Raw genomic sequence first — 17,124 nt, forward strand, 5'->3', positions numbered from 1 at the left:
CTGACTTTAATGTTTGAATAAAGATAAAACTTCAGTCAACTTCTGTGTATGCGTGACCAGATCGTTTTATACGTATATCTTTATATATTTTTCCAGAGCTATGGTCAGACTATCCCCAATCAGACATTTCGTACCCATCTCTTGAGACCTGCAGCGGGTACCCGGGTAGGGTCGGGTAATAGGGGGAATGGGTACCCAGGTAGTATATTTGGACTCATCCCAGCCCTAGTGTCAAGGGTTCATTTCTTTCAGCCAGCAGGTAGTTCAGGTGGTGAATAAAACGCCTGGCTGTAAATAGTAGCCAAGCGCTATAATTTCAAGATTATTGTGCGAATAAATTATTCTTGAGTTTTTATTCGTGCGACAGAAAAGATGGGAGACGTTTGATGTTCAGTAAACAGCAATCACTGTGAACCCATATTTCGAGCAGTTATATAAGACTGGTCCCTTATAAGAATCCCGTGCTTTAACAGGTCATGTGGTATTTTCAACAGCTTGTAAAATGGATTCTCTCTATTAAGTGAAGACCGCCTCCGTCGTCTAGTGGATAGAGCAACTGCCTGGAGAGTGGAAGTTTGTGGCTTCGATCCCGGGCTGCGTCATACCAAAAGACGCTAAAAGATTGTACTTGGTGTTACCCTGTCTTGTGCCTGATATAGGGGAACAAAACAAGGACTGGTAGGCTCAGTCAGTATACTGTGTCTGAGTTAGGTATTCATTTTAAATTGCAACATGGTATCTCAGTGGGCTAGCACTATAAAACCAGCATTAGTCCGGACTAGTACAAGCACACATTTACGTTGCTATATATGTGTAACGATCTTGAACCCTCTTGTCCCCAAAATCATCTGTATTTTATAGCTTCTTGCTAGAATAAATCCATGGCAGAATAGGTCCTCAGTAGCCTATGCTTACAAAGGTGAGGTGAAATGAGGTTTAATGTCGCGTTTGAGATTATTGCACTTATAAGCCCCGAAATACCATGTCGCAGTTTAACATGGATGCCTCACTCAGACACAGTATACTGACTCCGAGCTGACCAGTCCTTGTTGTATGTGGGATTGAACCACAGACCAGATGCTCTTTGGGTAGTGCTCTATCCACGAGACCACAGAGGTGGTTGCTCACTAACGAGGGTGAGTGGTTACAATATGACTTTGTGTATCATCATGTTCTAACAACCAGAAGTTTCTCATGCTTTAGACACTGGTTCACTGGCACAACACAATTATTACCAGTCCATGTAACTGAGCTGCCAATTATGACATCACTCACTCACTCACTCACTCACTTTAATAAGACCTTTATTACCCATAGTTCATAAAAGGTGTATTTGCACTAGCACAAATATTTCTTTACGCACAGTGTATATTTTACGTGCTCCAGACAGCATTGTTGACGTCATATGAATCCTGTCGTGTTGAAGGTTGGAATAACATAAGACCAGAAACTTTGTCAAAGCTGAAGATTGTCGACGTCATTCAACAATTGTGTTTTTTTAAGACAGTCATCATGATCAGTGCAGTTTTCTAAAGGGAGCTCAAAAGCATTAGGAAATAATGGGTAGTAAAGAAATTATTACACTCGCACGTGTGTCATACTGATTTTATGGAACTTGTGTCAGTATTAATCTATTACCCATGGTCTCACTCGGGGAAATACAACAATTCTGACACTCATTTTTTAAAATCAGTTTGACACACATGCTCGTAAAATAATCTCTATCAAACACCATAACAAATAATGAGAGTATGTAAATAGACTTTAATAATAATATGATTAGTAGTAAAATCAATAGTAACTCAGTCTTTTTAGAACAAATGTAACAAACAGCTTGTTCTGAATGCAAAAAGAGCATTCTGAATATTAATAAATATATACACGACATTAAATAAAAGTTGTTGATGTTTAGTTACCCTTGGTTCCATGTACAATGGGACTTTACAAACATGGAAAGTATCATTTCAGACTTTAGCAACTGACAATAAAATCTTGACATAAGTGGTCATCTATCCAGACACCTGATGTGTACACTTTGCTTCTATGCATGTCACAAACCCCCTACTACCCTTGAATACAGGGGTCCAGGACCATTTGTTTATTGTTGAAGTTGAAACCTGCTGGATATTTATTATGATCACTTGACAGAGGGGTACACAAAGTACGTGATCTAGACTACCAGTTGTGGGACTTTCATTTATGTGGAAGCTTCAGTGGCTGGGTGCGTTAGATCGTTGACTTTGTGTGCTGGCGATTAGCTGCCTCACTCTGGCAGTGTGGGTTCGATTCCTGGACGGGACCCAACCCCAAAAAGTATGAGATTATGTACTTTACAAAGAAAATGTTATCCCAAATGTAACATTTCTTATATCACAAGATAGTTACATCTCACGTTATGTCACGCAGCAAAATAGGTTATCTTATTGTGTCTACTTGGCTGACATAATTGCAGCCGATTTCAGATCCCTCCATTCGTATTCAGTTCTCAAAAGTAGAAAAATATTGAAAATATTTGTTTAGCTCCACCCTTCATAAAAAGAAAAAACATACTGAGAGAAGAAATAACTCATATCTCTCATAAAAATTAAAGGGCCCCCCCCCCAACACACACACCATTAAGTGGTCTTGGCACTTGCAATGGCTGCATGTGTCATGATTTGAAGATGATGAGAGTGGGCTCAGATCTACAACTGCGGACATTTGCAACAGGAACAGGTACAGGAAGTGTCACTTTCTTTACATTTCTTGAGTATTATGTCACAATTATAAAATAACTTAATATTCCAGAAAATGGTTAGAAGTACACAAAAGATGAACAAGTGACAAGGAAATGGACAGCAGAATGTGTATCGACTTTGCAAGATGGTCTACTTGTTAAAAACAACACAAAACACTGGTGAGAAGTGGCTTACCCTTGGTATTAAAGGACTCAAATCCTTTCAAGAGGTAGTTGGGTTCTGACCCTTGATCCTATGCTGAAAAGTATATATATATATATAGTTTTGACAAGGATTTAAATGTGGAAATACTGATTGGTGACAAGTGATTGCTATACATGCTTAGGGCTGTGAGTAATGTTGGTGATGAATTTCCTCAGAGTAATTTTATAAGAAAATAATTTTTGAGGTTGTGCTAAGCCACAATGAAGGGGAGTTGTACAAAACTGTATAAGCATAGTATTTGTTTCAGAAAGTATTTTTCAGTTAAATTCCAGGTCACCCTCCAAACATTTAAATGTACATGGTGACCACTTCACCATTATTCTCAAAGAGACCTACACTATCAAATCATACAACAGCCCAAAACAGACCCTGAGTTAGCTCAGAGCACGGCCAGACGCCGGTCCATTGAACTAAAATGGATATTTGATCTGAAAACCATCCAGCCGCAAGGCATGAATGACAAGATCTAATCCTGGAATTCCCAAACCCACTCACCTATATTCCATTATTCTCAAAGGTCAACATTTCAGGACAACGACAGTTAGTTGAAATTTCCCAAAAGATTTTTTCACCTGGCTTACAGGTGTACTGATCCCAAATTTCACACCTGTGAAATAAAAGAGTACAGTCCTCTTTCTTACTGTCTATTAAAGATAATTTCAATTATGAAAGTCATCACAGAAAAAGAAGTAACTATTTTGTATTTCATCAAATAAAAAACATTTTTTCATTTCTTCTATATTTCACCCAAATGACAATTCCTAAAGGACATCAATTAAAAAGTGTTCCCAACATTTCATTTATATTTCTGGCACTATTGCTTTTTGAACAAATCTATAATCTATCAGATTTAGGCCTTAGACATATCAAGAATGTACTGACTATGATGAGATTAAGTCAACATATTGAAAGGAATATGTTGCACACTCAGAATATCCACCCACAATATCAGCAGTTTACAAATTGTGTGTATCAACATTTGAATCAAATCCACTAAAAGTAGAAACTTCTAAACACTGCTATAATACCCTTTTTACCTAAACGCCTAAGACGTGCAATGTGTGACACAGGTACTGGCACTTGATGACATCTATGAATACATACTGCATAATGAGGATTACTTATCACACTTGAAAATGCACAATAAACAAGCAAAACCTTAATCACTGGTTTATGTTATAAATGTACAATTACATGCAAGTAAAATCTGAGCAAATGTGACCACTGGTTATTAAATACTTCCAGTAAAAGCATCAGTTTCATCTATTATACAAAATACACAAATTATTTACAGATGAAAACATCTAGATACATATAAACAGGCCCAAACTTCCTTAATCAGCAGTTACTGAACCTCGTCAGAAAAGGATCTTTATTCAACTGTCGGTGCAACCTTCTGGTAAACCATTAAAACCTTTAAACATTGGAATATTCTTTTTCATGAGATCACATATGCATAAACAAATTATTCTAACAATTGACACTTTCTTTTTTAAAATACACAAGTCTTAATAAAATTCAAAAATTGGTTTTCAGGCAATGGTTTTTGAAAATATAGTGAGGGCGTGTAGTGTCTTTTTTTGTTGTTGTTCAAACTAGTATGTAACCAATTAGACAGTTGTGTAACCAAATCAACCTGGGAAAAGGCCTCCCTACATAAATTAATTCCTTGATGGAATACAGTATTTGACTACCGTTGTTCTTGGAATATTTAAGTTTTTGCTTGTTTTTTTTAAATGGAAATATAAAGCGAAACGGGCAGGCGGTACCTGAGAACCAAGATTATTATTTTTTTTAGCCTAAGACTTACTTTGCTATTGTAATGGATGGACATGAGTCACCTGCTGGGATTCGAAACCACTGATTTTAACCCATGTCCTGTTCACCTGACCAAGCTGACAGGGTAAGGGATTTGTTGGAGGACTCCACACCCTGTTCCATTTCTGGATGTAATAGAAAGTATATATTCCTACCATCAGACTTTGGCTTGTGAATAATCAAGTCTGGACCAGACAAATGATATAGTAGTGATTGATATTGTAAATAACAAGCCACGCCATCTGGGTACGATGACACGCTACCAACAAAGTCACCAGCCTGACCACCGGATCAATTTAGTTGCCTTATGACCAGCATAGGTTGCAGGGGACCTACTCTTCCCCAGAATCGTTTATAATTCAAATGGGTCCTTTCGCCATATTTTGCAAGGCAATGAATTAATGCGTCCCTGAATTGTTTCCCATGACATAACCACATGGTCCCTGTGAACATCAAAGGAGGTCAACACTTCACCTTCCAAAGAACAATTTCATCAACTCCATGCCAAAAACATTCCTGAGCTACAGACTTGACAGCCTGAAACGAACATTTTAAATGTATTTTCATGACTTGTAAATCATACAAATGCTCACTGAATTACTTAATCTTGAGAAGAACCAAGGTATTATAATTCAATTTTCATACTGAGAGATAGCATTCATAGAGGTACGATACCTGAATATTGACTATTTACAATTGAACACAGGTGCCAGCCAGTTGACAGGTAAACAGCACTGACATACATGAACAAACAAAATCAGCTTATGGGTAAATAGTATATGAGCACATATAAACATATACAAGTAATCAATATTAACCCCAGAAACATGTAAGTAGTTCGGGGGCAAGTCAATACACATGAATGTAATACATGAGAGCAGTCCAAGGGTTAATCCTATTTGACACCACTACCAGTTTTATTAAATCAGCTGACTGTTTTCACCTGTTGAAATACAAATAGATTCCTGAGCAGCTGTTTGTATGAATGTACACTTACACTTTGATTCATTTGCTTTCCCGACTTATCACAAGCAATCCCTTGCAATTCCCACGTACAGTATATCACTGGTTTTCTAATCATTACCAATGGCAAGCAGTGACATTCCACAGTATATCGCTTATCATATCTTACAGGGGATCCCACAGAATGTTGCGTTTCCTTATGATACCAGTCACGTGCAGTGACAGCCACACATCCCATATCATTAGCACACTTGAGAAGTAGCCGGAATGGGAACCTTACAGGTGACACTGCATCGCCAGAAATAACCTCCATGAATCAACATGATGGGTATGTACAATTCTTGATTCCAGAGTCCACATGTCCACTGGTTGCTTCCTCACACTCATATAACGTCGCTATATGGCTGAAATAATGCTGATGCGACGTTAAATTTTAACTCACTCACTCACTCATACTGTAACATGTAATCAATACAAATCTGAAGAAAGATGCATTATGACATCTACACTAACACTTCAACACAGGTGGGATTCTCATATTAAAGTACATGTATATACAACAAAATGTTCAAAGTATAACATTGATCAGATCTGCACAGCAGTAATATGTTCAGACTTTTCCAAACTGTCAATAAATGTTAATGCTGTTCAACATTTAAATCTGGCTTTAATATGGGGTAGATTATTTCCATCCAATACATAAACTGTTCCAACAATGATTGGTGTGGCATCTATCCACGTTTTCAAAACTGACGACAAGCTCCTCACAGCGATCGTACGTTCCCGGAGCTCTCTATACTATCGCTGCCACCAGTCAAAACTCCCCACTGTGAATAGGTGGCCACAACCATCCTTGGAGATGAACACGCAACCGAAAGACCGTTATGTTTACAAACAGTGACGACTGTCGTGATGCCGAATACACTTATCGCTGCTAAATTACTTTCTTCGTTTGTCAATTTGAACTTCTGTTTCATTAAAACTATCGTGTTATTGATAGAATAAGAATGTAAGGGAGAAGTTGGTTGATTTTCTGTTAGTCTGCAATCTCGAACCAATCTGATTATCAAAACAACAAAGTAAATTCATCTGGAAAACATGGTCAGTCGTAAACCTTTTCAAACTGAAATATGATGGCATTCTCAAAGACATAAACAAAAGTATAAACATTACTACATATGGGGTTGGAGGGCAAATTTCAAGATTCTTGAAATGGCCGCGCCCACACTGGTGGCAGCGATGTTACCGAGAGTGTAACGAAGGTGTCACGCGCTGGGAAGGAGCTTTAATCAAGGGAGATAATCCGACAAAGGGAGATAATTCAACAAAGGGGGACAATCCTGCTGTCTAGGTGAGAATGTTCTCAATCGTCTGCTGTTCTAGTTCATCCTCGTCCTCCTGGTAATCCTCCTCCTGCCAGTGGATGTTCTCAGACTGCGTCACGATGGCTCGCAACATGCTCTCAATCCGAGAGTTCTGTTCTCGAAGCTCCTTCACTATTCTCTTCATCTTCTTCATGTCTCCTTGCAGTTTCTCCTGACTCTCCTGGACCTTCTCAATCTCATCCTGGAGGAGGAACAGTCAGCATGTCAGACATTTTTTTAACATGTCTTCATATTGATATCTTGTATTCAGTGAATCTACCATAAGAATCTGATTTTTATTCTTATCCTTATAAAATGGTATGTAATAGGAAGTCCAATTAAGTTGTATCACAAAAGTTGTTCTTTAACACCTCATGTAAATCAGGTTACAGTTGGTTATCTTAAATATTGATTCGTCTGTCTGTATCATTTTCCAGTCACTGAAATGAAATGCAAGGAGGCCTCTGAACCTACTTTACTCTTCAGGGAAACATGACAGCTCTCTCTCTCTACTCACCAGCTCTGGATTCAGAGCCTTCTGTATGGCCTGAGCAGACATGGAAGACTGGTAGTTCAACAGCCTCCGAATTGGGTTACTTAGCCACATGTTCGGTTTGAACGTTTTTCTTCGGATGTACGACTTCCGCCTAATGAAGTCTGGCAGGATTCTCTCTACGTCCAATGCCAAGTCAACCTATAGAAGGCATACAGGATCAGTTGTATTACCAGGTATATCCATCTGACAGACAATGATGACTTCTTCAAGTGTGTACAAGCCATGGCCATTCTGTTTCATATTGCAATACACAGATACATATAATAATTCAGTTTACCTTATCTGAATCATATAAAGACACAACATAACTGCTATGAATCAAACAGGATACATTTGTCACCATCCTATTCAAATGTGGTGTATTGAAGATTGTATTAGAGTTGATACTTCATATTGAAAACAAAACAAAACAATTGAATTGTAACCATGCTGCAGCCTTTGATGCTCTCATTAAATCCCCATCCCCTCATCTCTTGAAACTAGCAAAATTAACAAACATTGAAAAATAAAAAAGCATAGACACGACCACTAGTTCATTAGTCCGAGACTAGTAAGAATCTCGACTTGTTTTTGTAACCCAAAGACATAGTTATTTGACATAACCAACAGTGAGCTGCGGACTAATGTAACCAAAAGACATAGTTATTTGACATAACCAACGGTGAGCTGCGGACTAATGTAACCAAAAGACATAGTTATTTGACATAACCAACGGTGAGCTGCGGAGAAGTTGGATATGACTAATGGTATCTACCCCCAATTCACTTGACTGCTGATATACGTCACCTACCTGCATAGCCATTCTCTTCAGAGCAGCCTGGTCCTGCACAGCCTTGATGTCATCTACAGCCAAACCAACCTGGGAGGGACAGGCAGACATGTCACGGTATAGATATGTGTGTTAATCTTGTTTACTTCACTGAGTTGTCTGACTTGACTGTCAACAAATATTTTCAAGCCAAGAGTTAAAATATCTGCTTTGCCATATCACAAGATGATATAAACAGTTATTTAACAAGATTAACCAAATTTAAACCAGAGAATGCTTATATTCTCTAACGAGGAGTTTCTCAGCCATAATGTCTGTTCTCTTTAGTGCCATCAAGCTTATTGTCTCAGGATGAAATGGTGATTTAACTGAATCATTGAAAATTGTTATTCACATTTGTTATTTTATTAATGAAACTAACATTCTCATTTCTCTTGAAAACTATAGCATTGACTGTCTTTAGCATTGAAGTTTGGAACAAATGCATTTATCTTACAAACAAGGTTAGGGTGAATGAGTGGAGTGTCTTCATATTTCAAAAAGATTTTTAAAAAGCCTTATACTTAAAAACAATGTGATTCAACATAGCCCACAGATACTTCCCTTTACATGCGCACTGCTTTACTGTACTTCTTGTGTTATTGTAATTGTGGCAATAGCAGCTTGTATGCTTGTTTTTGTAGGGAGGCCAGGTTGACAGTACAAAACTGTTTATTTGGTTACATACTCGTTTGAACAAGCAAAAAAAAAACCACTGCCCACACTATATTTGCAAAAGTCATTGCCTGAGAACCAATTCTTTTATTTTTTTAAGCCTTAGCTTTAAGTTTTTCAGATTAGTTGCAGAGAAATGTATTCCAGGTGCCTGATGCCTGTCTCTAGGCATTTCAGTGTCACAGTTAAGTAAAGATAATAGCAATGTTTAAAGTGTTCCAGAACAAAGTGCAAAGTTTCACTTGGCCCGACAAATTATATTTCTCGATTTACATGGTTGGAAGGCACAAAAAAAAGTAAAATGAGATATTTCAGATATCTGAATTTTGTGCCACTGGTGCAGCATTCACAAATTCACACATAAGTCCTGCCAAGGCTAAAATGAATAATAGCCTTGGTTCTCAGGCACCGCCCACATCATCATAAAATCTGATGCACATTTTGTTTTTATTTCCATTTTAAAAAAACCCCAGTATCTTTAAATATTCCGTGTCTTGAACACAGGGCCCTGCCAGTTAAATGCTACAAAACGTAAGAACAACATGATTGTTAACAACATTTGATTACATACTAGCTTCAACAACAACAACAAAATAACCACCGCCCGCCTGCACAATAATTTCAAAAGCCACATTGTCTGAGAAACAATTCTATTATCTTTTTAAGCCCAATAAAAGTGACCATCTAAGTTTCTTTTGGGTTTTATAAAATTTAGACTTCTACTTTACAGTTTTAGTGTTGCTGGATCTGTAAAGCATTTCTTTTCAAAATGATCCCCTAAGTTCATACATGTTCTATTTCCATCAAAATGATCCCCTAAGTCCATACATGTGCTACTTCCATCAAAATGATCCCCTAAGTTCATACATGTGCTACTTCCATCAAAATGATCCCCTAAGTTCATACATGTGCTACTTCCATCAAAATGATCCCCTAAGTCCATACATGTTCTATTTCCATCAAAATGATCCCCTAAGTTCATACATGTGCTACTTCCATCAAAATGATCCCCTAAGTTCATACATGTTCTATTTCCATCAAAATGATCCCCTAAGTTCATACATGTGCTACTTCCATCAAAAGGATCCCCTAAGTTCATACATGTTCTATTTCCATCAAAATGATCCCCTAAGTTCATACATGTTCTATTTCCATCAAAATGATCCCCTTAGTTCATACATGTGCTACTTCCATCAAAATGATCCCCTAAGTTCATACATGTTCTATTTCCATCAAAATGATCCCCTTAGTCCATGCATGTTCTATTTCCATCAAAATGATCCCCTAAGTTCATACATGTGCTACTTCCATCAAAATGATCCCCTAAGTTCATACATGAGCTATTTCCATCAAAATGATCCCCTAAGTTCATACATGTTCTATTTCCATCAAAATGATCCCCTAAGTTCATACATGAGCTATTTCCATCAAAATGATCCCCTAAGTTCATACATGTGCTACTTCCATCAAAATGATCCCCTAAGTCCATACATGTTCTATTTCCATCAAAATGATCCCCTAAGTCCATGCATGTTCTATTTCCATCAAAATGATCCCCTAAGTTCATACTTGTGCTACTTCCATCAAAATGATCCCCTAACTTCATACATGTGCTATTTCCATCAAAATGATCCCCTAAGTTCATACATGTGCTACTTCCATCAAAATGATCCCCTAAGTCCATACATGTTCTATTTCCATCAAAATGATCCCCTAAGTTCATACTTGTGCTACTTCCATCAAAATGATCCCCTAAGTCCATACATGTTCTATTTCCATCAAAATGATCCCCTAAGTCCATGCATGTTCTATTTCCATCAAAATGATCCCCTAAGTTCATACTTGTGCTACTTCCATCAAAATGATCCCCTAACTTCATACATGTGCTATTTCCATCAAAATGATCCCCTAAGTTCATACATGTGCTACTTCCATCAAAATGATCCCCTAAGTCCATACATGTTCTATTTCCATCAAAATGATCCCCTAAGTTCATACTTGTGCTACTTCCATCAAAATGATCCCCTAAGTCCATACATGTTCTATTTCCATCAAAATGATCCCCTAAGTTCATACATGTGCTACTTCCATCAAAAGGATCCCCTAAGTTCATACATGTGCTACTTCCATCAAAAGGATCCCCTAAGTTCATACATGTGCTACTTCCATCAAAATGATCCCCTAAGTTCATACATGTGCTACTTCCATCAAAAGGATCCCCTAAGTTCATACATGTGCTACTTCCATCAAAAGGATCCCCTAAGTTCATACATGTGCTACTTCCATCAAAAAGATCCCCTTTGTCCATACATGTTCTATTTCCATCAAAATGATCCCCTAAGTTCATACATGTGCTACTTCCATCAAAATGATCCCCTAAGTCAATACATGTTCTATTTCCATCAAAATGATCCCCTAAGTACATACATGTGCTACTTCCATCAAAATGATCCCCTAAGTTCATACATGTGCTACTTCCATCAAAATGATCCCCTAAGTCCATACATGTTCTATTTCCATCAAAATGATCCCCTAAGTTCATACTTGTGCTACTTCCATCAAAATGATCCCCTAAGTCCATACATGTTCTATTTCCATCAAAATGATCCCCTAAGTTCATACATGTGCTACTTCCATCAAAATGATCCCCTAAGTCCATACATGTTCTATTTCCATCAAAATGATCCCCTAAGTTCATACTTGTGCTACTTCCATCAAAATGATCCCCTAAGTCCATACATGTTCTATTTCCATCAAAATGATCCCCTAAGTTCATACATGTGCTACTTCCATCAAAATGATCCCCTAAGTCCATACATGTTCTATTTCCATCAAAATGATCCCCTAAGTACATACATGTGCTACTTCCATCAAAATGATCCCCTAAGTTCATACATGTGCTACTTCCATCAAAATGATCCCCTAAGTCCATACATGTTCTATTTCCATCAAAATGATCCCCTAAGTTCATACTTGTGCTACTTCCATCAAAATGATCCCCTAAGTCCATACATGTTCTATTTCCATCAAAATGATCCCCTAAGTTCATACATGTGCTACTTCCATCAAAATGATCCCATAAGTTCATACATGTGCTACTTCCATCAAAATGATCCCCTAAGTTCATACATGTGCTACTTCCATCAAAATGATCCCCTAAGTTCATACATGTGCTACTTCCATCAAAATGATCCCCTAAGTTCATACATGTGCTACTTCCATCAAAAGGATCCCCTAAGTTCATACATGTGCTACTTCCATCAAATAGATCCCCTTTGTTCATACATGTTCTATTTCCATCAAAATGATCTCCTAAGTTCATACATGTGCTACTTCCTTCAAAATGATCCCCTAAGTCCTTACATGTTCTATTTCCATCAAAATGATCCCCTAAGTACATACATGTGCTACTTCCATCAAAATGATCCCCTAAGTTCATACATGTGCTACTTCCATCAAAATGATCCCCTAAGTTCATACATGTGCTACTTCCATCAAAATGAACCCCTAAGTTCATACATGTTCTATTTCCATCAAAATGATCCCCTAAGTTCATACATGTTCTATTTCCATCAAAATGATCTCCTTCGTCCATACATGTTCAATTTGCATCAAAATGCGCAATGATGATACAATTAATAAACAACAACCCATGTTTGCAGTAAAAGGCGACTATGCTTGTCATAAGAGGCGACTTACGGGATCGGGTGGTGAGGCCTGCTGACTTGGTTGATTCATGTCATTAAATCCAAATTGTGTGGATCAATGCGCATGATGTCAATCCCTAGATTGTCTGGTCCAGACTCGATAATTTACAGACCACTGTCATATAGCAGAAATATTGCTGAGTGTGGCGAAAAACAACAAACAAACAAACAAACAAAACCAAACAACAACCATCTAAAGAAATCATGGTTACTCACGAGCAAGTTCATGACGATGATTGACATGAGGATGAGGAAGATAACAAAGAGAAGATAAGAAACTTCAGGAAAGTGGACTTCATCCTCTTTGTTTACTGGTGATGACTTAAATTGCTCATTGAATATGGCATCAAACTCAAACTCGCCGATCATCATGACTCCTGTTTTGATCATTGCACTCGGGACATTTTTGAACGCAACCTGAAACGACATTACACATCATTAAGTCATGGTACTTTAATAAGACATAGGGGATATTTGTATTTTCTTGTCAAGACACGCTAATATCAACATGATAGGTCACTTGATGAAATAAGCAAGAAAAGACAAATGTTCTTTTTTCTTACCAACCTGTGGGTGAGAAACCCATTTGAGATAACTGGTATTGAACACATGTATGAGATCGAATTCCAGGTACGTGATTGGTTGGTCCATGGTGATGACCTAAGGTTGAATGATGACTGACTACTTTCCTGATTCTAATTCTTTAATGTTACTAGTGCTTCGGTTGAATTTACCTACGCCAGCACAGAAACTTTCTGGATTAAGAGGGTTAATAAATATCGTTTGGTCTTGTCTAGTTTACATTATTATCATCGCCTTGGTAATCCACATACTCGTATATGGCGAAAACTATTTCTGTAGAGGGTGACATTAGATATGGGTAGTAAGCTGTAGACTGGATGATGTCACAAATGATCATTGTGTCATGTATTAAGGCACCACTGTGATCATAAGAATAGACAAAATATGCATCAATTTGATGCTAAAATGGTATGATCTTTAGGGTGTGTAAATAAAAGATTACCGCACCCATGCCTGTCAGAAACCATTCATCTTAAAACTAATTTTAAGATGCATGATATCCGAGAGACACTCGTGTAGTAATCTCTAATTATCATATATCTTCTTACTGACCTCAATGTTCTGTGAAAATCATTATGTCTGAAGACTGAGTATCGTGCCAGCATGAAATGTTATTTCACTTTCAAGAATGTTATTCACTACTCTCTCCAAAAAAAATTTTCATCGAGCACTGCTCATCTGTTCATAAAGGGCAGAGTTGATAATTTGCCAACCTGGTTTTGGAACAAGGTGTAGAAGCCGAGTGAGAAGGCGACGATGAAGAGGAAGAAGACGACAAAGAACTGAGCGACGGTGGTGAGGATCTCTGTGAACATGACAACGTAGATGCCAAACCTGGGGAACTTCTGGATGAACAGCACCAGCACCATCCACGCCAGGAACACAGACACAGCCCCCAAGGACCACTGCCAGTTCTGGGAAACAAACATCTCATGTAATATATAAAAGAAATTTAAAGTCAAGTTTCAGAATACATATAGAGAATCTCACCCGAGTGTCTTTTGATATCAAATATATCAACACGAGTTGATAAAAGTGGAAAAATCCGAGGCTTGCCGAGGATTTTTGCCACTTTTATCAACGAGTGTTGATATATTTGATATCAAAAGACACGAGGGTGAGATTTTATTTATCATCCAACATCATTCTTTCAACTTTTTCAATTTGTAGACAGTAATTAGCAGTGTCTTCAGTGTAAAAAGTACTGCAAACAGCTTCAGTAGCAGAGCCATTAGTGATGTCATTTGATTGTGACGTCATGGTAACCAGTGATGTCACAATGGTCTGCAAAGCATTGTGATGTAATTTCATTGCAGCGATATCTACAGTGTAGATATCGCTTGATCTCATCCAAGCGATATCTCCTGTGGGAGCCAGTTTTGGATGATAAATGCTTGTTACATATCTCATTACATTTGCCACATTATGTGGAGGTAAACACATTTCTATTCGCTAAAACCAGTAGGTAACCCGACCTCCCCTGGATTAACAAAGTTTCACTGTAATAGTAAATACTGTAAATTATGAAATTTAACCTATATCACAGGGTTTCGTCATATACCCAGAGATTGCACATCGAATTAGATTCAGCTGTGCACACACACGCCCCAACCCCAACCCCACACACACCCGATCTTCAGAACATCACCCCATGCAATGACAACACTGTCCTCACCAATCTGAAGCCTGTTTCTTTCTGACAGTCATTGAAGTCAATGACGAGGAGTAGAGCTGAGACATAAGTTATCCACTCAATCAAATTCGTCCAGCCGAGGTAGGACAGTTTGGCTTGATAGATTTGTAGCAGCTGAAACAAACATGCTTACACTGCATTTATAGCATTACCTAACATACACGACAAACTCGGGAACAGAGTGTGTGTGTGTGTATAAGCATTTATAGCATTACCTAACATACACGACAAACTCGGGAACAGAGTGTGTGAATGTATAAGCATTTATAGCATTACCTAACATACACGACAAACTCGGGAACAGAGTGTGTGTGTGTATAAGCATTTATAGCATTACCTAACATACACGACAAACTCGGGAACAGAGTGTGTGTGTATAAGCATTTATAGCATTACCTAACATACACAACAAACTCGGGAACAGAGTGTGTGAATGTATAAGCATTTATAGCATTACCTAACATACACGAAAACTCGGGAACAGAGTGTGTGTGAGTGTATAAGCACTTATAGCATTACCTAACATACACAACAAACTCGGGAACAGAGTGTGTGTGTGTGTATAAGCACTTATAGCATTACCTAACATACACAACAAACTCGGGAACAGAGTGTGTGTGTGTGTATAAGCATTTATAGCATAACCTAACATACACGACAAACTCGGGAACACAGAGTGTGTGTGTGTATAACCATTTATAGCATTACCTAACATACACAACAAACTCGGGAACAGAGTGTGTGTGTATATAAGCATTTATAGCAAAACCTAACAAACATGACAAACTCTGGAACAGAGAGTGTGTGTGTGCGTGTATAAGCATTAATAGCATTACCTAACATACACGACAAACTCGGGAACAGAGTGTGTGTGTGTATAAGCATTTATAGCATTACCTAACATACACGACAAACTCGGGAACAGAGAGTGTGTTTGTATAAGCATTTATAGCATTACCTAACATACACGACAAACTCGGGAACAGAGTGTGTGTGTGTATAAGCATTTATAGCATTGCCTAACATACACGACAAACTCGGGAACAGAGAGTGTGTGTGTATAAGCATTTATAGCAAAACCTAACATACACGACAAACTCGGGAACAGAGTGTGTCTGTGTATAAGCATTTATAGCATTACCTAACATACACGACAAACTCGGGAACAGAGTGTGTGTGTGTATAAGCATTTATAGCATTACCTAACATACACAACAAACTCGGGAACAGAGAGTGTGTGTGTGTATAAGCATTTATAGCATTACCTAACATACACGACAAACTCGGGAACAGAGTGTGTGTGTGTGTATAAGCATTTATAGCATTACCTAACATACACGACAAACTCGGGAACAGAGTGTGTGTGTGTATAAGCATTTATAGCATTACCTAACATACACAACAAACTCGGGAACAGAGAGTGTGTGTGTGTATAAGCATTTATAGCATTACCTAACATACACGACAAACTCGGGAACAGAGAGTGTGTGTGTATAAGCATTTATAGCACTACATGATATACTCACCACCAAAAGAAACACGAACCATAGAAACATATAGAGAAGTATTATCTGTAATGATTTATTTATTTTTATTTGTTGTTTAACGCCGCACTCAGCAATATTCAAGCTACATGACATTGACATCATGAGCATCGATCCACGCAAATGGGATATGATGACATGCATCAACCAAGTCAGCGAGCCTGACCACCAGATCCCAATGTCCATTAAGAAGAGATGTTTCCAATGTGTTCCACTTTATGAAGCGTTTTTAGTCTATTAACAATATGCTGCACATGATTTCCAAACTTTACATGCTAATCTTGCACGAGACAAATGGTGCATGTTGCATCATGGATCTATGACGTCACAAGTGATGCGTTCATGTGATGCGTCGGTTCACACAACATAACAGTATACTTGTTTGTGCATCGAACCAATCAAGTATCTCTTGAATATGAGTAATTCTTCACATATTAACCAACATGTATGGTATTCAAGTTTCTCTTGTTGG

At 38.0% G+C, this 17,124-nt stretch overlaps 1 protein-coding gene across 5 annotated transcripts in view; it reads right to left on the reverse strand.

Annotated features, from left to right (window-relative positions):
• Window positions 1–7,015: 7,015 nt before the first annotated feature.
• LOC139441783 (transient receptor potential cation channel subfamily A member 1 homolog) overlaps window positions 7,016–17,124 on the reverse strand; it is a 76,549-nt gene continuing 66,440 nt past the window's right edge. For all 5 annotated transcript variants that reach the window (XM_071222566.1, XM_071222564.1, XM_071222565.1 and 2 more), the window contains 6 exons: window positions 15,091–15,222; window positions 14,129–14,329; window positions 13,050–13,250; window positions 8,434–8,502; window positions 7,605–7,781; window positions 7,016–7,289 (listed from right to left, as the gene is read on the reverse strand). In XM_071222566.1, coding sequence (XP_071078667.1) covers window positions 7,071–7,289; window positions 7,605–7,781; window positions 8,434–8,502; window positions 13,050–13,250; window positions 14,129–14,329; window positions 15,091–15,222 — 999 coding nt within the window. In that variant the 3' untranslated portion in view covers window positions 7,016–7,070. The remainder of the gene's footprint in view (window positions 7,290–7,604; window positions 7,782–8,433; window positions 8,503–13,049; window positions 13,251–14,128; window positions 14,330–15,090; window positions 15,223–17,124) is intronic.

Source organism: Haliotis cracherodii, unplaced genomic scaffold (assembly GCF_022045235.1).
Source record: "Haliotis cracherodii isolate W230 unplaced genomic scaffold, xgHalCrac1.p SCAF_44, whole genome shotgun sequence".
Lineage (NCBI taxonomy): Eukaryota > Metazoa > Mollusca > Gastropoda > Lepetellida > Haliotidae > Haliotis > Haliotis cracherodii.